Here is a 24,837-nt window from a genome sequence, read left to right on the forward strand (position 1 = left end):
CTCTTATTCCAGTAGAAGAGTGGGTTACTGGGGGTGGTTTAGCTGAAACCCCTTCCTCAATTGATATAACCAAACCAAGGCCCTTTGGATGCTGAACTCAATGGCCACGAGCACCAGACCCAAGCAGCTAGAAAGTCTGAATTTTAACCATTCACTGAAACCAAAAAATATTTCCCCACACCAACAAGGCCAAAGGCTCTTAAGTAATTTAAGCACTAGAAATGTTACCTACAGCCTAAAATCTATTTGTGCTGTTCTAGGTTGCCACTACTGGGGGCTCATTTTCCTCTTGCTAGACTGGATCAATTACCTCCTTAAATCAGATTTATTCTTCAATGCACCGCCTTGTTAAAGGCATCCACAGCTCAATCACACCAATCTCACGACAATCTAGAATTCACCAGTCGGTGCTGGAGGTAATGTAATCTACCATTCTGAGACGATGGAATTCTTGAGAGCAGACAGGGCTGCTTATAGGATGAGAGAGATGCTATAAACAGGTTATTTTTCTCTTCATTTTTGTCGGAAGACAAAGGAAAAGGAAATAAAATGGCCTGCTAAAGTGGTGTAAGATGACAAGGCAGTGTGAGCAATCCAAAAAGCAGGTTTTATTGAAATACGAACAAAATTACAGCCATGGACAGCTTTTAGGAACAGCATTTCCAAAACATGGGAAACAAAACAAAAGCTCAAACTCGGGTTATTTTCACCCCTGAGAAATGAACTAAACTCTTAACTATGTCTCTTTTCTCTACATGGCTCATTGTTTTAGCTTTATGCAGTGTAACATTACTGCGCTGTGCAACGCGCAAACAAACGCACAGTGGTGTCCCCAAAAGCACTTAAAGTGCAACCAAAGCAGCTCCCTCCACAATGCTGGTTTGAGCGCGTTTGGCCAGGTTTCCTGGTAGCCTCCATTCTTCTTCAGGGGAGCTCCTGGGTAATCTTGCAAATCTGCTACCAAGTTGTGGGACCCCATTTTCAGAAGTGCACCTAACCAGTGCAGGAATGGTGGCCCAATGGCTATTAGCTAGTACCACTGTTGCTAATGGCCCTATGTACCCATAATCAGACTAGCAAGTTGTAGGTTTTCAGCCCATCCTGAACACTTCCACAAATAAAACTTTAGCTCAATGCACTTGTTTTTTTTTTTTCAATAAAGGAAACCAGAGAGTAACTTTTGCCAACGGGCTTCTCAAACTTCCCCTTGTTTCTAACCCTGGAGGAGCATCAAGTTGCTGGGTGGTCAGGTGAAGCTTTTTTGTAAGGAAGACCACCACTGATTTATCCTGCATACAGACATTCTGCCCCAGCTCACTGCTGTCCTGTGCCTTGAGACAGTCACTCCCACCACCGCGAAGCTGCTGCGACATGCTACCACAAGTGCAAGGGCACCAAGGAACTGGGCCCCGTCTCTCTCTGCAGGAGGCATTCTCCAAACACCAGATCTGGCTCCGATTTTGGAAAAGGGCTATATTTCTACACAAGGCAGATGGTGCTGGGCAGTCTCTGACAGCATAGCCCTGGTTTCCAGCTCAGGTACAAGTGCCTTTGGTGGGTCCTAACTAATCCTAACTAACCCAGGATAACTAACATGGAGAGAGGGTTGAAAAGAATCAATAGGATTGATTCCTCACAGTCCAAACCCACAAATGAAAAACCTGCGGGTGTTAGAGCAGCAGAGAGGTTGTAACCTCAAGAGACAAGAGCAGCTGAGTGCAGAGTTCAGGAGCGCTTTGCCTAACTCTGCCAGAGCAGAGGGGACATCAGAGTAGGTCTCCTTTTCTCTAAGATGTCCCCTTGCAGTTGCAGTACCTTATCTGCAACCTACTAGATAAAAGGTTATAAACAGCTTGCTTCTATTGCAGTTAGGCTCCCCCAAACTGCCAGACCCCTTTTGGGTATGCTTTGAAAGGGTGTGTGTGTGTGTGTGTGTATGTTGGTTATTTATTGCATGGATCTTTTAGATAAAAACTCAACCCAGCTTCTGATAACAAGTTAGCTGTAAGGTCACATGTACATGTTGTTAACGCCCTACTAAGGTGGGGCAGGCAGGGTAAGGTCAGAGCTTGTCAGTATGAGTGCTGCAGGTGACAGGCTGGGACAAGACACAGCATTGACTGACAACAGGGGATTATTTCCATGATCACATAGTGGGGGAAGGGGTACTCTGCCCTAAACCCAGCTGAGAATTTTCTTGCCCTTTAATACTGGAGAGTGGGGGTTTGAGATACATGCAGCTTTGGCCTAACTGCTCCACTGAAGCCAGCGCCTTCCACTAGCGTCACCAGGAGCAGTCAGGGTCTCTACACACGGAAGTCTCCCAGAATAGCGACATCTGTCTCAGGCCCCATGCAGACATACTGTTCTAGAATACGAGTGCCTTTTTCTCATTTAGCTTAATCCACTTTGGAGGTGGATTAAGTTTTAAACTAAATTAGAAAACGATACTCTTATTCAGCAGTAAATGTCCACACAGGGAGTTAATCTGGAACAGCTATTTCAATAACTTTCCCCACTGTAGACAAGCTTGAAGGCCAACACCAAGCCCTTTGGGAAATCCCAGAGGTAGCTCCACGCAACGCTGTTTCAATTCCTGCCCTGGTGCTGATGGGCACGCTCAGTGTCTGAGGTCTGTGCACCTTCCTGCCTCCACAAATCTTTGAGGCAATGCATCAGAATAGCTAGCCTAAAAGAAGTCCCATGACATCTGTCCTCTGGAGGTGAACATGCTGACCTAACAGGACACGCAGAGTGTATTCTATGGAGGCGCTACAGACTGTGCCAATCTGGAGTGCGGAGGTTAGTGACATGCTGCCACTACGTACAATTGTTAGGGAGAGTTATTCTGCATACACTGGGATCTTCACAGACTAGTTTTAATGGCCAAACTAAAGATGTATAGTTTGCTTTGCTGCTAAGAAGTTGACTACTTAACTCTGCCCTGAAGAGAAATATGTTCAAGTTGCAAAGACTTAAAAAAACTACGCAACAAGTTTTATAACAGAGCTGCTGCTAATGGAGGGGAAGGTGCTACTTACCCGTTATCACAACTTTTTAGACATTTCTCTCATTGGGTTTGCAAGTGGGACCTACTAAACCACAATGCCAGGAGTGGAACAGTGAAATCCCTCCCAAGAGAGTATCTCGTGGATGCAACAATGGGTGTATGAAGAGCTCACTAACCAGAGCACATATTTATTTCTTGTCAGAATGGCAGGGTGGCAAAAGCGGATTTTGCTACACTTGCCTTCTGACCAACACACTTCACTCCCTCAAAGGGCCAGCCCTATAGTTGTTTCCACGGTGACAAGCGGATGTCAAGCGCAGGATTATTCTTCCTGTACAGGATCAAGCAGTGATGCTAGGCTAAGAGCAAGGAGGGGCCTTTGCTCTTTACTCAGAATATCAAATCTCCTCTTTTGTGCGGTGGAGGGGAACAGGACAAGACAGGTTTGACTAGAATGTGATGGCCAGATCCTATGTCTGGTTGACATGCAGATGCTGGAGCCAGCCAGGGATAGAAATATCTTCTAGTGTAATTAATGCAGGCTAAGGACTACTTGAAACTATGCTGACTACCACAGTTCTCCCGAGACTGCTCTTTGGGCCAAGAATGGCTGGAGTGTATGATGCTTTAGGGAGGCCCACTCCAGCACTTCTCTGCCCCAGGAGAAGGGACCAGGTAGCATGAAACTCGTTATGCCAGCTTGATGTCAGGGAAATTCCTGGCTGCCCTCTGTTCCCTTTGCTCTGCTGGACAGACACAGATGGGACAGAGCTACAGACCAGCATCTGGCTGGATATTCTCACGCTTTAATGTTATCCAGATCACGTGACACCAGGTGTTAGACTGGGGGGATGTTCCAGGATGCGTAATGTTCCTGCCACCCCAGCCCTGTCCTTACAACAATTAACGTTCCCTCACCTTCTCCATGAAGCACAAGGACACCCACACATGCCCTGCTCAGAACTAAATGGCACTCCCTGTGACGGAGTACAAAAATCATTTGCAAGTCCCCACAGCCCAAGAGAGTCTGAGCGAGACTAGAGAGGGGCACCAGGCCAGAGGTGCTCAAGCAGCAGCATGCACTGGGCATCACATATGTGAAGTGTGGTGTTAGGGCTGCCATGGTGGGAGGGCACAGTGCAACTGTTTTATTCATAAGGCAGCCACTTTTCAGCAGAATCCCCCATCCCAGCTCCCTTACAGATGAACTTTTAGGCCTAATCTAAACAGCAATGAGAATATTTTGTTTTAAAGACTTTTTGCTTTGACTCCCCCATACACCATCTACAGTCTGAATGGCAGCTCCTTTTTCACATCTAGGTGGGTGCGCATAACAGGCAGGCCTTAGAGCTGCAGCTGATCTGACCCTGGGACACACAAACACATTCAAGGTCTCTGGAGGGAAACAGAGGGAACCAAACATTCAGGTGCCTAACTCCCCATCGGGGAGAGATGTACCACCGAGAGCTTACCCCCAGTGTGGGCTCACATGGACCAATGGTCTGACCTGGCACAGCAATCCCTATGAGAGGGACGTACCATCAGCACCATGCAGTGGTAAACAGCTGCAACACATTTAAATCCAAAGACATGCAGGGCTTGAGCAATGATTTACACAAACACCCTACAGGAGGTAACTTGTAGAGCATGCTGATCCAGACAGTTTGAACTCTGCTAGCTCCTTGGCATCAGCGTGTGTGGAGTTAGTTTTTGAGGGTTTGATCTCGGATATCAAGGGTTAACAGCATTCTGTCTAATTACCTTGGTCGGGATAATTTCGGGACAGCAGCCGATATGCGAAGGACAGTTCTGCAGGAAGGTTAGGGCTGCGAGTGCTTAGCCAACACAGAGGGAATTTATAAGTCTGAGTCTCCTAACCAGCACCTCACATTTCTAAAGGAAACAGATGATGAGCACTCAATAGCAGCCTCTTCTCTGGTCTTCAGTTACCGGCTCCTGCAATTAGATGAAAAAGCAAGACATTTTAGATAGTCAACAATAGCAGCTCCAACATCATCCCCCAGTTGTAAGCAACAGACAAGCTGCTTTGGACTCAGTCTAGGTCCACAAGCTACCCCCTCACCAAAGTCAATCACTGTGTTGGAACTCAGACACTTGGACTGTTCTTCCACACTGGTGCTCCCAGCCAGGCAGTTTGCGGTCTCCCCAAAGCACGACGCAGCACTCCTCATGCTGCCACCACCAGAGCACCAGCAACACCTGTACTAGCACAGGGAGCTAGCGTTCTGCTCCTTGGTCAGCGTACCAGGGAGTAGGGGATGGGACTGGAGGCCTGGAGAAGGGCTTAGGGGCCCTTTCATATACACAGAGAAGGGGGGAGTTTATTAGACAAACTGTTCTCTGTTTACAAGCAACATGCAGGAAAAGCTCCTTAACTGGGGGAAGCAGATGTCTCACTGCTCTATATAGAGTCCCAATGTATGGTGGTGATGCTCTTATTCCTGCCCCTTTGGCTGTGCTCATGCAAGATCAGGACTAGGGCCCAACCTGAGCCCAGAGCTCAGCATTAGTTCCTTCCCAAAAATAGACCCAGCCTGTCTGGCTGGAGCTCCAACACCTTCAGTGGAATGAAAACCAAGCAACCGTCCTTACTGCTGTGTCTTTGGGAGCCGACCCAGCAGAATAAGGCTGATGCCATGCATCAGCCCATAGTGCAATGATTCATTAAGAAAGATCAAATATGAAGCACAGGTACGTTCTGTAGGTCTCCAGGAAGCCCTGCTAGACTGGATCCTCACCACACCTTGGCTAGAAAGCTGGCTAAAGCTTTATATGACCAGCTGCTCTATTTGGGCACGTTAAGGGTCGTTACCACACACTTGGAGTAAGTCCTTCTGCTTTAGCTCACTCTCAACCAATCCAAATGTACACAGACACATCTGAACTCATCTCCAGTGTGTGTTTATCAATGCTGTGACCTTCAGGCACTGAGCCAAGCCATTCCCCCTTTCACCCAAGTATCCTCCTTAGAAAACCTCATCTCACAAGATTAATGTACTAGAAAATCTAATCAGATACAGGTGCACACAATCCCAAGGTGGCCTGCCCATACAGTGACAAGACTGATTGCAGGTTTTGTCTGTGAAATGTTCCAGTACCTGTCCAATGATACATGTGGACTCTCCACCTGAAATCAGGACACCTACAGTCCAGCATCTGGAAATGGTCGACTATTCCATACCACAGCCAGCCAGCCCATAGTGATGACCGTAGCAAAAGCTGATGAGCAGTCATTTTTCAAGTACCAATTTCCCATCCATGCACCTCAGCATAAAAAAAAAAGCAGAGGGCTGCCGACAACACACCCTGTACTCCCTAGACACATGCACCCAGCAGATTTTATTGTGAAATTGGTACAATATCCTGGGCTGCCTGGCTTTTTAATCATGGGAGGTGATTAAGCATCTGGTTGTACCTAACAGGTCTGCTTAAAAAGGAGTCCAAAAGAGGTGTTTTCAAGGCACAATGCAAGCTTCCCTGCTGCTCTAAGTACTGGAACATTTTTCAAGTTTAGTTCTGGCTTGAAAAGCGAGGATATTAGACAGTTCCCTTTACTCTGACCTGCCACTTATGTGCATTTGTTTGTTATCTTTCTGCTTACTTTACTGACCAAACTACTTCTGCTAGCACTGCAAAGCCAGCAAAGCTGAGAGGGAGAGCTGGCTTGCGTATAGCCAGATTAGTCAAACTGAGTTCCAGCTGCAGAATCTCTAATTCTTGGCAATGCACAAGCCAGCGTGACTTTCAGATTCTTACTTGGATTCTAAGCTCTTTGGGGAAGGGACTGTCTTTTTGTTCTCTGTTTGTACAGCCCTTAGCACCATGAGATCCTGGTTGTAACAACAATATAAATAATATCATCATGAATTTTCTGGCCTAACACCTGAGGAAAACTTGGGAATTAATCATCTCTCTCTTGTTCCCCCGCCCATGTGTTTTATGTAAGGCTGCTTTTGACAGGAGAACTGCACTTAAAGGGTAAAAAAAAAAATACCCTGCTTGGTGCAAAGAAGGAGTCGATTAGCATAGTGTATTACAATTTTAAGATTTTTCTTAAATCAGATTACAACCAGACTATTAGACGTTATGCTTTTGAAACGTATTCATCACTCAGCACCTCAGAGTTACAGTTACATGAATCCTGACCTACTAGCTCAAAATACAGTGATAAAAATAAACTACAGAAATAAGCTTCACACCAAGCCCCCATTTATGTGGAGTGTGTTTTGTACTGCAAATAACTGTGTCCATGATGCTGCATTCTCAGTTCATTCACGCTTTCGCCTGGCAATTTACAGCAGGCGTCAAGTAATGTGTGTATTTCAATGGGGATCTCCTGCAAAAGTGGAAGCCTTTTTTTTTTAAACTGGCAAATTCCTACCCAAAGTGTAAACCGTAATAATGCTATTTTGTGCTTCTCCATCACCTTTCATCTGAGGATGCTTTATAAGTTGCATGTTTATCTTCTCAGCTAACTAGTAATACTTAACTTGCAGGGTATGTATTACTATCCCTCCATTCTGTAGATGGGGAAACTGAGGCACGGGGAGCTTAAGTAACTTGCCCAAGATCAAGGAGACAGTCTCTGTAGCAAGTGGGGCTCACACTGGGAACAGATGCTCAGATCACAGAAACTCTGTCATATACTCAGAAGTAAAAGACCATAATCCTCCCTAATGTTTAAACTAATGGCTACTTCAAAGGAATTCTCTTGCAAAATCTTGCTTTCTTTCAAGCCACAGGCATCCCCGGAACAGGACAGCTTTATGGCCAGTCCGTCACGGCTACAGTTTGACAAGGGGACCAAGAAAAACGCTCAATGGGTCACACCTCCTTCCAGTTAATGCTTGTTGCTGTTTAAAGGGTAAAAGATTTTCAATTAAGTATAGCGTAAGTACATGAAACTCCCTCCCTAAGATCCAAATGGCATGGAATACCACCAGGCTGTTTAATAATAGTTACCCTGAACTCAATGCTTTGGGAATTGGGCTCTTGGGACACTGGGCAACTGAATCAGTTTTTAAAGAACAAAACCTTGTGAAGAGTCATATGTGGCAAGAGCTCATAAGAGCTGCAATACTGGGTCAGATCATATTCCATCTTGCTCAGTATCCTGTCTCCAACAGTGGCCCCTACCAGAGCTTCAAGGGGAGTAAACACAACAGAGCAATTATGGAGTGATCCACCCCTCTCTTCCACTCCCAGCTTCTAGCAGTTACAGATTTAGAGTCACCTAAAGCATGGGGTAACATCCCTTATCATCTTGGCTAATAGCTATTGATGGAGCTATCCTCCATGAACTTATCCAATTCTTGCTTAAGCCCAGTTATACTTTTGGTCACCACAACATCCCATGTCAATGAGTTCCACAGGTTAGTTGTGCACGGTGTGAAAAAGCACTTCCTTTTGTTTGTATTAAACCTACTGCCTATTCATTTGATCAGGTGACCCCCTGGTTTTTGTATTGTGTGAAATGGTAAATAATGCTTCTCTATTCACTTTTTCTACAACAATCATGATTTTATAGGCCTCTATCACATCCCGCTTAGTCATCTCTTTAGTCTCTCCTTGTATGGAAGCCATTCCAGACCCTGGGTAATTTTTGCTTCTCTTTTCTGAGCCGTTTCCAGTCCCCACAGCCTGACATCTGCGGTTCGGAGATCCTCGTCCCCTCCACTAGCAGGACATGTGGTGGACAGGAAAGCACGGCAGCCATGCAGCAAAGGGCTGAGACAGGGCATTCAGAGTAAGGCATGGAGCTGAAGCTCAGGATCTGACTTTGGGAGGGATAACAGCCATTTCAGCTCATCAGGGATGGACTCAGATGACTGAGAAAAATGCCAAGTCTTGAGCCCACACTCCCCAACAACTACAATAGACTCATCCATAGACACCATTGGGAACAGACCCAGGCTTGTATATAGGGGAAATTACCAACATTTACTCCAGGGGGAATTTTGTGCCACAACACAGTGCAGAATTTGCACATAATTTCATTTCCCCCTCCTCCCCCCAGAGCAGAATTAGTGCTGCAAAGCTGCTGGCTGTCAGTAGCAGATGCGGGACCTAGCAGAGCCTGGCTCTCCAGCTTGCAAATACATGACACTGCCAGGGGGAGGGGGAGCTGGACTTTTCCATGCAGGTGCAGTTCCCAGCATGTCCTGAAGGAAGGAAGTGGCATGCAGGAAACTCTGTACAAGCCTGGGACCCAGCATCAGGTCCAGATTCTCCCTCTGGATCCCTGGGTTCTGGGTAGTAGGGGGTGCAGGTGTCTGGGGGACTAAGGGGGTGCCCCACAGCTGGACTCTGGGAGGGTAGGGGGTGTGGATGTCTAAGACTGGAGGGACAGAGATTTCTCCCAAGATGGGCCCAGCTGATGTGTGTGACACACTCAGACAGGTGCCCAACAAAAGCATAACAGAGAAACAGGAACTGGGTTGTTGTAGGAGTTTCTTTGACTCTCTACTCCTGGGGGAATCTTTTTTGCTGTCTGTATTGTTACAGACATACTGGCTGACAGGTATTTTGAAATAAGATACCAAAATAATTGAAACTGGTGTGATTATATTATTATTTTGACAAATAAAATATACAGAATTTTAAAATATTGTGTGCAGAATGTTTAATTTTTTAGTGCAGAATTCCCTCAGGAATACACATTACTACACCACTATGTGGGTGCCTTCCTACGTGAACACTTATTCCAAACAATGGCCTTTTTAGTTTAGATTACATCCCCTTGGAAGTAATACTGGTAGGTTTTCCTGCATAGACGCACCCTAGCTCTGAGATTTCAATCAAGTTTTGCAAAACCAAACCAAATGCTACAGCTGCTACACACGTGTACAGCTTCCATTCTTGTCAGCAAGTTAAAGAAGTATGGGCTGGATGAATGCACTATAAGGTGGGTAGAAAGTTGGCTAGATTGTCGGGCTCAACGGGTAGTGATCAATGGCTCCATGTCTAGTTGGCAGCTGGTGTCAAGTGGAGTGCCCCAGGGGTCGGTCCTGGGGCCGGTTTTGTTCAATATCTTCATAAATGATCTGGAGGATGGTGTGGATTGCACTCTCAGCAAATTTGTGGATGATACTAAACTAGGAGGAGTGGTAGATACGCTGGAGGGCAGGGATAGGATACAGAGGGACCTAGACAAATTGGAGGATTGGGCCAAAAGAAATCTGATGAGGTTCAATAAGGATAAGTGCAGGGTCCTGCACTTAGGGCGGAAGAACCCAATGCACCGCTACAGACTAGGAACCGAATGGCTAGGCAGCAGTTCTGCGGAAAAGGACCTAGGGGTGACAGTGGACGAGAAGCTGGATATGAGTCAGCAGTGTGCCCTTGTTGCCAAGAAGGCCAATGGCATTTTGGGATGTATAAGTAGGGGCATAGCGAGGAGATCGAGGGACGTGATCGTCCCCCTCTATTCGACATTGGTGAGGCCTCATCTGGAGTACTGTGTCCAGTTTTGGGCCCCACACTACAAGAAGGATGTGAAAAAATTGGAAAACATCCAGCGGAGGGCAACAAGAATGATTAGGGGACTGGAACACATGACTTATGAGGAGAGGCTGAGGGAACTGGGATTGTTTAGTCTGCAGAAGTGAAGAATGAGGGGGGATTTGATAGCTGCTTTCAACTACCTGAGAAGTGGTTCCAGAGAGGATGGTTCTAGACTATTCTCAGTGGTAGAAGAGGACAGGATAAGGAGTAATGGTCTCAAGTTGCAGTGGGGGAGGTTTAGGTTGGATATTAGGAAAAAAAATTTCACTAGGAGGGTGGTGAAACACTGGAATGCGTTACCTAGGGAGGTGGTAGAATCTCCTTCCTTAGAAGTTTTTAAGGTCAGGCTTGACAAAGCCTTGGCTGGGATGATTTAATTGGGGATTGGTCCTGCTTTGAGCAGGGGGTTGGACTAGATGACCTCCTGAGGTCCCTTCCAACCCTGATATTCTATGATTCTATGATTCCACTGACTTCAGTAGCAGCTATACCCGAAGAGCTACAACTGTGTTGAGCTCCACTGTGCCAAACTCAGACCTGTTTGTAAGCCTCGACTTTTGTTCAACCAATAGCGGTGACAGGTTTCAGAGTAACAGCCGTGTTAGTCTGTATTCGCAAAAAGAAAAGGAGTACTTGTGGCACCTTAGAGACTAACCAATTTATTTGAGCATAAGCTTTCGTGAGCTACAGCTCACTTCATCGGATGCATACTGTGGAAAGTGTAGAAGATCTTTTTATACACACAAAGCATGAAAAAATACCTCCCCCCACCCCACTCTCCTGCTGGTAATAGCTTGATCAACTTGATTATCATACACATTGTAAGGAGAGTGATCACTTTAGATAAGCTATTACCAGCAGGAGAGTGGGGTGGGGGAAGGTATTTTTTCATGCTTTGTGTATATAAAAAGATCTTCTACACTTTCCACAGTATGCATCCGATGAAGTGAGCTGTAGCTCACGAAAGCTTATGCTCAAATAAATTGGTTAGTCTCTAAGGTGCCACAAGTACTCCTTTCCAATAGCGGTGAATAATTTAAATGTCAGATGCTACAGTAATGGGGGCAATACATGGAGCCTGACAACCTTTGACACAATGCCACCTACAGCAAAATAAAAGCTGGATACAGAAGACACTCCATCCACTACAGAAATGCAGCTGCTTCTAGGGAGGATTGTGTTACAGAGCTCTCCATCTCCACTTGCTGATGGTGGTAATAAAAGCATTTCAGTTTATGGAGGAGAATGCTGACACACGGAATAAAAATACAGAGAAAAGTTATCCCGTTCCACTTTGAGCTAACATGTAGGTCCCAGCTTACAGCATGAGGAGACCACCAGTCATTGTACTTACTGCTTTTCCAGGATAGGCTATATGGCAAGGACTTGGGTGCTCTCATGCCTGACATTAGGTTATTCTTTTGTTCCATTACTACGCTGGACCCAGGGCTGAAAGAGATCAAATATGAATTATCCTACACATGTGTACTTCTTTTAGCCAAGTACCTTTTACTATAAATATTCAAGTATCTTTCTAAAACTGAAGACAACAGAGTATGTTAATTTAAACAAACCTTCATGCAATCAGAAGAGTTACTTCTCCTCACAAAGGCTAGAGAAAAGCGTACAACATGTTGATGCCATCTACTTTGACTAAAATCCCCAGAATCAGTCATCCAGACAAGAAAGAAATAAGCCAAAGACAGCAAGAAAAACCAGAGTTAAAGCTTGATTATCAGTATTGCACTGCCCTCAACTGTAAATGGCATCTCAGCACACATGCCCTAGTCATCTCTATACATGCAGACTTCATGCAGACGTCTAACAGTGAATGCCAGTGAAAATGAGATAGGATCAGAGGCTAAAATAGGGAAAGAACAAGTTAAAAATTACTTAGACAAATTCGATGTCTTCAAGTCAGCAGGGCCTGATGAAATACATCCTAAAATATTCAAGGTGCTGACTGAGGAGATATCTGAGCCATAAGCAATTATCTTTGAAAAGTCATGGAAGACAGGAGATTCCAGAGGCCTGGAAAAGGGGCAAATATAGCGCCAAATCTCTAAAAAGGGGAATAAGGACAACCTGGGGAATTACAGACCAGTCAGCTTAACATCAGTACCCGAGAAGATAATGGAGCAAATAATTAAGCAATCAAATTGCAGAATCCTAGAAAATAATAAGGCGATAAGGAACAGTCAGCATGGATTTGTCAAGAACAAATCGTGGCAAAACCAACCTAATAGCTCTCTTTGACAGTGTAACAAGCCTTGTGGATGGGGGAGGGTAATGGTAGATGTGGTGTATCTTAAGTTTAATAAGGCTTTTGATATGGTCTCGCATGACCTCCTCATAAACAAACTAGGGAAATACAACCTAGATGGAGCTCCTACAAGGTGGGTGAATAACTGGTTGGAAAATCGTTCCCAGAGAGTAGGTGGCTCACAGTCAAGCTGGAAGGGCATACTGAGTGGGGTCCCACAGGGATCAGTTCTGGGTCCGCTTCTGTTCAGTATCTTCATCAGCAATTTAGATAATGGCACAGAGAGCACATTTATAAAGTTTGCAGACAATACCAAGCTGCAAGGGGTTACAAGTACTTTGGGGGATAGGATTAAAATTCAAAATGATCTGGACAAACTGGAGAAATGGTCTGAAGTAAATAGGATGTGCAACACTCCATAGTCATCATAGTATTATTATTAGGATCATTGATTATGGCATAATTATGATGTTTTGTACAAGATTGGTCATGTAAGGTGTCATTGGAAAAATTATGATTTGCTGAATATGATTATCCTATTTGTATGCATGTATCATTTTTGTATTTGAAGTTCTGAATATTGACTAGGTATCTGTATTTCAAAGGGGCTTACTCTGGAAAACACCCACAGCCAGCCTTTCAGTACAACAATGAAGAAGCCAAACAGTGCTAATGGCTCACCAACAGAGACAATGGACTGTGGAATAGCTCAGCCTTCCTGTGGAAGGCCAGTCTGTAAGTTATGGCTGCTAGGACTCTGCAAGGGCATGTGACCAGACCATGCTTCTGGACTCCATTTGGGGTACCTGAATTTTTCCACAAACTGGTCTGGGAACCAAGTTTGAAACAGAGCTCCCGCCATATGAAAAAGCTATATAAGGCAAGGAGTGACATCGTTGGTTGTTCTTCACTTCCCCACAACTCAACAGAGAGAAGCTCTAAAAGAAAAAGTCTTGGAACAGGGTAGGAGATCCCAAGCTGCAAAACAAATGCAGCTTGTCCCTTAAGAATCTGCAAGCCTGACTGTATCATCAGCCAGGGTGAGAATTTGTTAATTCATATCCAATCTTTCTAGTATTTTCGGCTTATAGTTTGCAGTTCTGTTTATTGACTAGGTAATCTGCTTTGGTCTGTTTTCTATCACTTAAAATCTCTCTTTTGTAGTTAAACTTTTTTGCTTTATCTAAACTGGTAGGCCTGTGACCAAAGCGTCTGGGGAAAAAATCTCAGCCTGGTTAACACAAGTATGCATTGTCCTCTCCACATTGAAGGAATGGCGAACTGGGTAATAAATTCATACTGATTGGGGTTTTGATCAGGGCGGGATGGTACAGCTCTGGGGTCCCAGACTGGGGGTTATTTTGGCTGTAGCCTCTCTATTGCTGGATCATGCAGTGGCTGTCCAAAGCCTGCATGAAACTGCAGCTGGGTGTGTCCCTGCCTGTGTGAATGCTGCTGGGAGTGTAGGTCCAGGAGCAGTCTATAGCCTGTCACAGCAGCACAGTGCTGAGAGGGAGCCCAGGCTGGTGAGTCAGTGGGCTCAGTGGAACCCCAGTCCCAGGTGGCACCCCTGGGGGAACTCGTCACAGGATGAAATTCAATAAGAACAAATTCAGAGTACTCCACTATCAGTTGCACACATACAAAATGGGAAATGACTGCCTAGGATGGAGTACTGAAGAAAAGGATCTGAGGGTCATACTGGATCACAAGCTAAATAGGAGTCAACATCATTCTGAGATGCATTAGCAGGAGTGTTGTAAGCAAGACGCGAGAAGTAATTCTTCTGCTCTAGTCCATGCTGATTAAATGTCATCTGGAGTATTGAGTCCAATGATTGGTGCCACGTTTCAGGAAAGATGTGGACAAATTGAAGGAAGTTCAGAGAAGAGCAACAAAACTGATTAAAGGTCTAGAAAACGTGACCTATGGGGGAAGATTGAAAAAAATTGGGTTTGTTTAGCCTGGAGAAGAGAAGACTGAGGAGGGACATAACGGTTTTCAAGTAGATAAAAGGTTGCTACAAGGAAAAGGGAGAAAAACTGTTCTCTTTAACCACTGAGAATAGGACAAGAAACAATGGGCTTAAATTTCAGCAAGGGCGGTTTAGGTTTGACAGGAAGTTTTTCCTTTTGTCCAAGTGGTTGAGCACTGGAATAAATTGCTTAGGGAGGTTGCAGAATCTCCATCACTGGAGATTTTTAAGAGCAGGTTAGACAGACAGCTGTGAGGGATGGTCTAGATCAGTGGTTTTCACACTTTTTTTCTGTTGACCCAGTTGAAAAAAATTGTTGATGCCCGCGATCCAAAGGAGCTGGGGATGAGGAGTCTGGGGTGTGGGCTGCGGCCAGGAATGAGGGGCTCAGAGTGTGGGAGGGGGTCAGGGCTCTGGGCTGGGGCTGCAGGAGGGGGCTCTGGGTTTGGGGGGTTCAGAGCTGGGGCAGGGGTGTGGTGTTACCTCGGGAGGCTCCTGGTCAGCGGTGCAGCTGGGGTGCAGAGGCAGGCTTCTTGCCTTTCCTGGCACCGCGGACAACGCTGCACCCCGGAAGCGGCCAGCAGCATGTCTGGCTCCTAGGCGCAGGGGTGCAAGTAGCTCCGCATGGCTCTCGCCCACAGGCATTGCCCCACCCAGCTCTCACTGGCCGGGAACTGGCCAATGGGAGTGCAGAGCCGGTGGTCGGGGCGGGGGCAGCGCATGGAGCCCTGGGGCTCACCCCCCACCTAGGAGCTGGACCTGCTGCTGGCCGCTTCCAGGGCACAGTGCAGTGTCGGAACAGCTAGGAACTAGCCTGCCTTAGCTGGGCAGCACCACCGATGGGACTTTTAACGGCCCGGTCAGCAGTGCTGACGAGAGCCGCCGCGACCCAGTGCCCTTCATTCCGCAACCCAGTTCTGGGTCACGATCCGCAGTTTGAAAACCACTGGTCTAGATAATACTTAGTCCTGCCATGAGTGCATGGGACTGGACTAGAGGACCTCGAGGTCCCTTCAGTCCTACAATTCTATGTCACTGTTACAGGCTGTAGAAGTTCATATGTTGATGACCTCTGATTAGACTGGTAAGGCACAGTACAATGATTTGGGTGTTCAGGGGTGAGACAGAGATAATGACCAGACACATTATGCTTCATTTTCCAATCCCGCATTGTGATTACACAAACAACAAAATGATTATTTCTGACTCAGGTCATGAGAGATTAGATTAGCTGTCAGAAGTTTAAGCCTAAATTGCTTAACAGCTGACATCAGTCTGCATTTCTATCAAGCCCAGCGTAACAGTTTAGTGTTTAATAACCCCCCCAACAAATATAGAACCAGTGGGGATTGAACCCAGGACCATCAGCACTAATAGTACTACAGTAGAACTAGAGGAGTAACCATTATCTGGTAGCAACAGTATGTTCTTATACTCTCATATGGATCTGCCACTAAAAGGAGACAGGAAACATTGACCCAGGGGCACAGGAATGTTGAGTCATGCCAGTGGGAACGCCCCCACCATCACCCCAAAAATAGGATTCATAAAGTAAATTGCATCTTCCCAACAACACAGCAGCAAGAGTTCAAAGTAGTTTGAAAGCACATCATTTATGGAAAGCACTGTCACAAGAAATACACCTTTTGCTACCTGTTGTTTACGCCACTACTGAACGTGCCCCAAACGAAAGTAGAATTTGATTGCTCCTGTAGATCTGCCAAAAGGAAACAGACATCATTGTGGCTCAGTACCGAGGAACTTCTGCAAGCGTCATAGCAACATCAAATAAGAAATATGGCAGAGACGCTGCTAGGTTTACAAAACGGAATGAGAATTTTCTAAGGCTTGGCATAAGTGACAGCAAAGCAGACATTTAACTGAGAAATATAAAGTGTAAAGGTTATCATCAATTTCCATTTTCATCAAAGCACAGATGGTGCAACAGACTATATGGAAAACAACAGAAGTTTTGTAAAGAATAGAAGGCATGTGGAAGAGCCTGTGAAGCGGGGGAACTTAATTTGTTCAGGGACAGTATAATTGGGTGTCCCAGCACATGATCTGTGCAGAAGGATCTATGGGACCTCTCTCTCCTAGTCCATGTGACTTCTTTGGGGACAAGAAGAAGGGAATAGCAGGCGCTGACAGCCCGTGTCATCAACCTACTTCCTTACCTCTATCCCAATCTTCGTCACATGGGGGCGGCTGCCACATGCTGACAATGTTCATCTTCTCTCCCTGGCAGTTATTTGACTGACTCACTTAAAGCAAAGAAGAATCTTAGTGAGAAAATCTTTTTGGATAAAATAAAATCCTATTTTAGGGACATTAATCATTTTTTGACCTAGCTGTAGAATAGCTCGAGGCCTTGGAGAGGAGCAGCATACACTGGAAGCTGATCAGGTACTCCCCTAGTCTTAGGAGCAAAACTCTTGAGGCCAGGGATGGGCATCTTGAAGGTAGCAAAGGGATACAAAATCCATGAGAACCCTTTGGTGGGCCATACCTTAAGAGGCTATATATTGTCTAACTCAGAAAGGTTTGCTACAACACCGAATGTTTGGCAAGCCAAATCAAATGATCTGGCAGGGTGGATGTGGCCCCCATTTGCCAATGCCTGTTTTAGGCCTTTTCTAAAGCTAAACAATTCTGCACACATCTTTCAGCAATGGTGCAGCTGCTCCAACATACAAATTGGGAGAGGGTTCAGGTGTGTTTCTACTGTCATGTCACAAAAATCTTCTCAGGGTTTTTTCACTACTGTCATGCTCTAAGCCCTGTCTACATTAACATGCACATCATTGCTATCTTCAGTACAACTCTACATTTGCCAGAGAACAGATACGTTTTCCAGTGTAGTGATAGCCATATAGATATCAGTGGGAGGAAGAACTGGAACACGACCCACATAACCAAGTGATTTAGGTGCTGGGCTGACAGACCTGGATAGTGAACTCCTCATCACAGAGCAGACAGCATGGGCAGTGGTAGGGAAGCTTCTCCATAGTCCCCTCCCCAACTTGCCCCACTCTGAACTGGAGGAACCCAACTCCTGTTGGGAAAGTTATTCAGCCTCCCTGGCTCAGTCATGGCTTTTCTGCTAAGATAGTCAAGTAGGATGTAACAGAAGGGAGGATTGTTATGATCTAGACACTTGTCCATTAAGAACTGGACTGAGACCAATTTATTTCACATATGCCACTAGACAGGCTATAAAGATTTTTGGTCACTATCAGGTCAGATCTGCACTGGAGACCCACCTCTCTCATGGCCACTATCTTTCCTCTCTAAGCCATCCAGATTCCCAACTAGATCTCATTCAACACACACAGTTTATGGCATAATGCACAGTTCCCATTTTAATGCTAAAATCTCTGGCAGATAACACATGTAATGCAAGCCAGTTGCCTCTCAGATGCTTAGGAGAATTTGCATGGACACAGAATGAATGAAACTCAAGCCTTCAAGGACTCCTGCTGCTTCAGGATCATGAAGCACTACAGGTAAAGGGTTGCTTATGGAATAATAGAGCATTAAAACAATCTAACATTAACAGCAAAAGTTACGTTAGAACTCCGTTAGCCCAAGAGTTCCCAAAGTGAGTTTACAGAGCCAAAGGAGTCTAATATTTTCTCACCAATGTCTTCCTCAATGCAGCTTTTGTCAACACAGCTTGATATATGACGGCTGATCTCAGCTCTGGGAACCTGATGGCGGGCATTAAAGGGGCATGTGGCTACCTGCTTTGCAATTTCAGGGTGGTTCTAGAGAAACAGAAAAAGCATGTGCTATCTCATTGAATTCACCCAAACCCTTGTGTTTTCTAATCACTAGTGAAGGGTTTGTGCAATCTGCATCCAGAAATAGGTTGAAAAAATTAAAACAAGGAAAGTCAAACTTAGTTCAGGTCCTGAGCACAAAAGCAGTGGAAAAACAGCAAAGCATACGCATCCTTTATGATACAGCCTATGTTTGTTTATTTTTACATTTAAACTACGCCCTGAATTTATCTGATTGAAGATCAGCCCCAGAACAAGCACAGTGAAACTGTTGCAGTGTCATCACTGGCATGGTTCAATGCACAGATGAAATTGCCCTAAAAAGCCTACATGGGGAGTAAGTGCTTTGAAACCCTAAATAATTCAGCCCCTTTATTTTTAAATTAAGTAAGCAACAAACTAGAGAACAAGAAGAAAGTCAAGGAAAGTGTGAATGATGGAGGCAACCTAGTGACAGAGGATGTGGAAAAAGTTAATGTACTTTTTTTGCCTCTGTCTTCACGAACAAGGTCAGCTCCCAGACTACTGCACTGGGCAGCACAGCGTGCGGAGGAGGCGACCAGCCCTCTGTGGAGAAAGAAGTGGTTCGGGACTATTTAGAAAAGCTGGACGAGCACAAGTCCATGGGGCTGGATGTGCTGCATCTGAGAATGCTAAAGGAGTTGGCGGATACGACTGCAGAGCCATTGGCCATTCTCTCTGAAAACTCATGGCGATCGGGGGAGGTCCCGGATGACTGGAAAAAGGCTAATGTAGTGCCCATCTTTAAAAAAGGAAAGAAGGAGGATCCAGGGAACTACAGGCCAGTCAGCCTCACCTCAGTCCCTGGAAAAATCATGGAGCAGGTCCTCAAGGAATCAATTCTGAAGCACTTAGAGGAGAGGAAAGTGATCAGGAACAGGCAGCATGGATTCACCAAGGGCAAGTCATGCCTGACTAATCTAATTGCCTTCTATGACGAGATAACTGGTTCTGTGGATGAAGGGAAAGCAGTGCACGTGTTATTCCTTGACTTTAGCAAAGCTTTTGACATGGTCTCCCACAGTATTCTTGCCAGCAAGTTAAAGAAGTATGGGCTGGATGAATGAACTATGAGGTGGATAGAAAGCTGGTTAGATTGTGGGGCTCAACGGGTAGCGATCAATGGCTCCATGTCTAGTTGGCAGCCAGTATCAAGTGGAGTGCCCCAAGGGTCGGTCATGGGGCTGGTTTTGTTCAGTATCTTCATTAAGGATCTGGAGGATGGCGTGGATTGCACCCTCAGCAAGTTTGCAGATGACACTAAACTGGGAGGAGAGGTAGATACACTGGAGGGTAGGGATAGGATACAGAGGGACCTAGACAAGTTGGAGGATTGTGCCAAAAGAAATCTGATGAGGTTCAACAAGGACAAGTGCAGAGTCCTGCACTTAGGACGGAAGAATCCCATGCACCACTACTGACTAGGGACCGAATGGCTCGGCAACAATTCTGCAGAAAAGAACCTAGGGGTGACAGTGGACGAGAAGCTGGATATGAGTCAACAGTGTGCCCTTGTTGCCAAGAAGGCCAATGGCATTTTGGGATGTATAAGTAGGGGCATTGCCAGCAGAGCTAGGGACGAGATCGTTCCCCTCTACTCGACATTGGTGAGGCCTCATCTGGAGTACTGTGTCCAGTTTTGGGCCCCACTCTACAAGAAGGATGTGAAAAAATTGGAAAACGTCCAGCGGAGGGCAACAAGAATGATTAGGGGACTGGAACACATGACTTATGAGGAGAAACTGAGGGAACAGGGATTGTTTAGTCTGCGGAAGAGAAGAAGGAGGGGGGGATTTGATAGCTGCTTTCAACTACCTGAAAGGGGGTTCCAAAGAGGATGGATCTAGACTGTTCTCAGTGGTACCAGATGACAGAACGAGGAGTAATGGTCTCAAGTTGCAGTGGGGGAGGTTTAGGTTGGATATTAGGAAAAACTTTTTCACTAGGAGGGTGGTGAAGCACTGGAATGCATTACCTAGGGAGGTGGTGGAATCTCCTTCCTTAGAAGTTTTTAAGGTCAGGCTTGACAAAGCCCTGGCTGGGATGATTTAGTTGGGGATTGGTCCTGCTTTGAGCAGGGGGTTGGACTAGATGACCTCCTGAGGTCCCTTCCAACCCTGATATTCTATGATAAGTCTCTGCCTGTGCTAGAGCTTAAGTCTTCGCAGTTAATTTAACCCTTCTGAAACAGGAGGGAAGTTACTCAATGTTCCAGCTGAGGCCACATCTATATTGGGAGCATTTTGCCAGGATAGGTAAACTAGTGTGGACATAGAAGAGCACTACTGTCCCCCATTGAATGAAGAGCCTTTACCCTTAGAAAAGAGCAAGAATACAAAGAGGAAGAACCCACTGCTCAGGCTTGCTCTGCATGGCTTTTATATTACTATAGCTATGTTGGCTAGGGGTGTGATTCCTAACCAATACAATCATACCAGTACATCATCTTAACACGTGGATGCAGTTATACCGGTATAAGTGTGCTTATACCAGTACAACTAATATACACTAGCACTGGAGAGCTTAAAATAAGATACTAGACTGAGAGGACAAAAGAAAGGAGCAGATTCTCCTCTTAAATATATAGCATTCTCGCCCAGGATAGAAGACTGAGAAGAGGGAATTTCAGACAGATGTACACTGAATAGAGTTATTAGCAATATAAAAAAAAGATGGCTTAGCAGCTCTACTGCTCTGATTGCAAAGTAAAGAATTAACTGCAACATCAGATCACTTCTGCTTTGGCCAGCCAGAAGGCATCCATATAACACTGGCTGCATTTGCTCCATGGCCTGAAGTGGGAAGTAAATACCCTGGTCCCATGAGTGAACTGTTGGAAGAGAATAGGATCCCATCACTGAGCTAGGTATTCTGAAGAACCTGTTTCGCCTTTCTTCAGGGTAAATGCACTGATCTGAAGGGCATTACTAAATATGAACTGGATGCTTTTACGAAGTGGTAAATGGATGAGCGATATAAATATGAAATAAAGACGGCTTCTTCCAGCCTAATAGCAAGTGAATGCATCCTTCTAGCAAAAGGCAACACAGCATACTGAGCTCACCATGCATTAGCATTTACAAAAATATGATTTCCTAAGTGCACTAGAGACCTTAACATCCCATCCTACCTTCCTGCACTTTATAAGATGATAGGGAAACCGACAGGCCCTGATTTGATGATATTTATCATAGGGACATTGTATTAACCTCTCTGGATCCAAAGCATCAACTGGAAGAGAAGGAATAAAAAGACAAAAGAAAACATTCTGTAAAACAAGATCTAAGTTCATCATCAACACAATTAACAAGAGTGGAAGCATACTAGGTACTGGAGCAGCCCTCTAACGGGGTAAAGCCATCAATTTTTAATAGCCGAGAGAAAAATGCTAAACTGCTAAGTTGGCACTCACTGTGTGTACCCAACCAAATTCACTTCGGATTTTGGGTGAGTGGAATATTCAATTAAAAATGAGGAAAGCGCAATCAGTAGTGTAGAGTGGCCAGTACATATTAATGACTATACTTATGCAGAACAGTGAGCTAGAAATAAACATTACTATAAAAACCCTTGAAGCTACCAAATTAGCTAGTTGTACAGTAGTGACATGCTAAGGATTGGCAGAAGCACGGCATTCTGAAGTAAATCCTTTTGCATTTACCTTCATACTCCAAGGCCATCTCTGCTGGATTAAGAAAAAAATCAAACTCAAATAAACATGTCTGGAGTGAAGGATGCAATTTGCACTACAGTGCCCTTGGCCCTGTAAAGTGCAGAGGTTGGCAGGTGCTTAAGAGCCCAACACTCACTGAACATAGTGAGGGCCTAAGTCACAGGCACTTTTTGAAAATGCTCCCTCCTAGTCCATACTATGATCCAGAGACAGGCACGAGTCACCTTAATCACTTAACAGTTACACAGAAGGGACAAGGTAGGGGAGGACCAACTTCTGATAGTGAGAGACACAAGCTTTCAAGCATACATAGACCTCTTCTTCAGGATTCAGTTTGTGTCCATGCAGCAGCTTTCTTGCCATCACAAATGTGTCTCCCCTCACGCCTTCCATGCTATTTATCCGCGTTTGTATCAGTGTACAGAGGGCATGCACAGAAAGGAACATGGGCCAACGGACTGTGGGAGGTTTTCTAGATAGCTGGAAGTAAGGGGGATGGGCCAGATTGATTACATAAATCAGTGTTTTTCAACCTTTTTGATACCAGGGACCAGCTTAGAATCACAGAATATCAGGGTTGGAAGGGACCTCAGGAGGTCATCTAGTCCAACCCCTGCTCAAAGCAAGACCAACACCAACTAAATCATCCAAGCCAAGGCTTTGTCAAGCCGGGCCTTGAAAACCTCTAAGGATGGAGTTTCCACCATCTCCCTAGGTAACCCATTCCAGTGTTTCACCACCCTCCTAGTGAAATAGTGTTTCCTAATATCCAACCTAGACCTCCCGCACTGCAACTTGAGACCATTGCTTCTTGTTCTGTCATCTGCCACCACTGAAAACAGCCTTGCTCTATCCTCTTTGGAACCCCCCTTCAGGTAGTTAAAGGCTGCTATCAAATTCCCCCTCACTCTTCACTTCTGCAGACTAAATAACCCCAGTTCCCTCAGCCTCTCCTTGTAAGTCATGTGCCCCAGCTCCTTAATAATTTTCGTTGCCCTCCGCTGGACTCCCTCCAATTTGTCCACATCCCTTCTGTAGTGGGGGGACCAAAACTGGACCCAACACTCAAGGTGTGGCCTCACCAGTGCCAAATGGAGGGGAATAACCACTTCCCTCGATCAGCTGGCAATGCTCCTACTAATACAGCCCATTATACCATTGGCCTTCTTGGCAACAAGGGCACACTGCTGACTCATATCCAGCTTCTCATCCACTGTAATCCTCAGGTCCTTTTCTGCACTGTAGCAGTGCATGGGATTTCCTTCCTTCCTTCCTAAGTGCAGAACTCTGCACTTGTCCTTGTTGAACCTTATCAGATTTCTTTTGGCCCAATCCTCCAATTTGTCTAGGTCACTCTGGACCCTTCCCTACCTTCCAGCATATCTACTTCTCCTCCCAGTTTAGTGTCATCTGCAAACTTGCTGAGGGTGCAATTAATCCCATCATCCAGACCATTAATAAAGATGTTGAACAAAACCAGCCCCAGGACTGATCCCCTGGGGCACTCTGCTTGATACCAGCTGCCAACTAGACATGGAGCCATTGATCACTACCCGTTGAGCCCGACAATCTAGCCAGCTTTCTATCCACCTTATAGTCCATTCATCCAATCCACACTACTTTAACTTGCTGGCAACAATACTGTGGGAGATGGTATCAAAAGTTTTGCTAAAGTCAAGATATATCACATGCACTGCTTTCCCCATATCCACAGAACCAGTTATCTCATCTTGGAAGGCAATCAGGTTGGTCAGGCATGACTTGCCCTTGGTGAATCCAAGGCGTGCAGCCTTTCTAAACAGTGTCAGGGAGATCTGAGGGACAGGCCATTGAGAAAGACTGACACAGGTACTTAGGACAAATGGCTACTTGTGACGAAGTGGAAAATGTCCTAGTGTTTGTATGAATACTGTGCGCGCCTCAGTTTTCCCTATGTGTTGCACAAGTATCTAGGTGGTGGGATAAGGGTGTGGGACCTTTGCAGATACCCCGAGAGGGAAGGTGCAAGTGCCGACTAGCTCCCTGGGCCCAGACAATAGTTGTATCCTGGCAACTGATTGCCGGGGCCCATCCTCTGCAAGAGCCAGTTGGAGGAATTGGAGAACAAAGGGAGGTGGAGGCCAGGTGACTGGTTTGCCTGGGGAACAGCATACAAGATGGAGGAGGGGGCAACTGGATGTGACTGTAGGTGGACTGCTGGAGGCTGGTTTCATAAATATAAAGGGAAGGGTAAACCCCTTTAAAATCCGTCCTGGCCAGAGGAAAAATCCTCTCACCTGTAAAGGGTTAAGAAGCTAAAGGGAACCTCGCTGGCACCTGACCAAAATGACCAATGAGGAGACAAGATACTTTCAAAAGCTGGGAGGAGGGAGAGAAACAAAGGGTCTGTGTCTGTCTGTATGCTGCTTTTGCCGGGGATAGAACAGCAACGGAGTCTTAGAACTTTTAGTAAGTAATCTAGCTAGGTATGTGTTAGATTATGATTTCTTTAAATGGCTGAGAAAGGAACTGTGCTGAATAGAATGACTATTCCTGTCTGTGTGTCTTTTTTGTAACTTAAGGTTTTGCCTAGAGGGATTCTCTATGTTT

The 24,837-nt window shown here is 45.5% G+C and overlaps 1 protein-coding gene across 5 annotated transcripts in view; it reads right to left on the reverse strand.

Annotated features, from left to right (window-relative positions):
* Positions 1–588: 588 nt before the first annotated feature.
* The window catches only part of LOC119564303 (gametocyte-specific factor 1), a 26,097-nt gene continuing 1,848 nt past the window's right edge, over positions 589–24,837 (reverse strand). For 4 of the 5 annotated variants that reach the window (XM_043532858.1, XM_043532859.1, XM_043532857.1 and 1 more), the window contains 6 exons: positions 21,706–21,806; positions 18,413–18,539; positions 16,950–17,036; positions 16,426–16,489; positions 11,889–11,983; positions 589–4,966 (listed from right to left, as the gene is read on the reverse strand). In XM_043532858.1, the coding sequence (XP_043388793.1) occupies positions 4,953–4,966; positions 11,889–11,983; positions 16,426–16,489; positions 16,950–17,036; positions 18,413–18,539; positions 21,706–21,806 (488 nt within the window). In that variant the 3' untranslated portion in view covers positions 589–4,952. The remainder of the gene's footprint in view (positions 4,967–11,888; positions 11,984–16,425; positions 16,490–16,949; positions 17,037–18,412; positions 18,540–21,705; positions 21,807–24,837) is intronic. The other variant, XM_043532860.1, reaches the window with a different exon arrangement.

Source organism: Chelonia mydas, chromosome 20 (genome assembly GCF_015237465.2).
Source record: "Chelonia mydas isolate rCheMyd1 chromosome 20, rCheMyd1.pri.v2, whole genome shotgun sequence".
NCBI classification, from domain to species: domain Eukaryota; kingdom Metazoa; phylum Chordata; order Testudines; family Cheloniidae; genus Chelonia; species Chelonia mydas.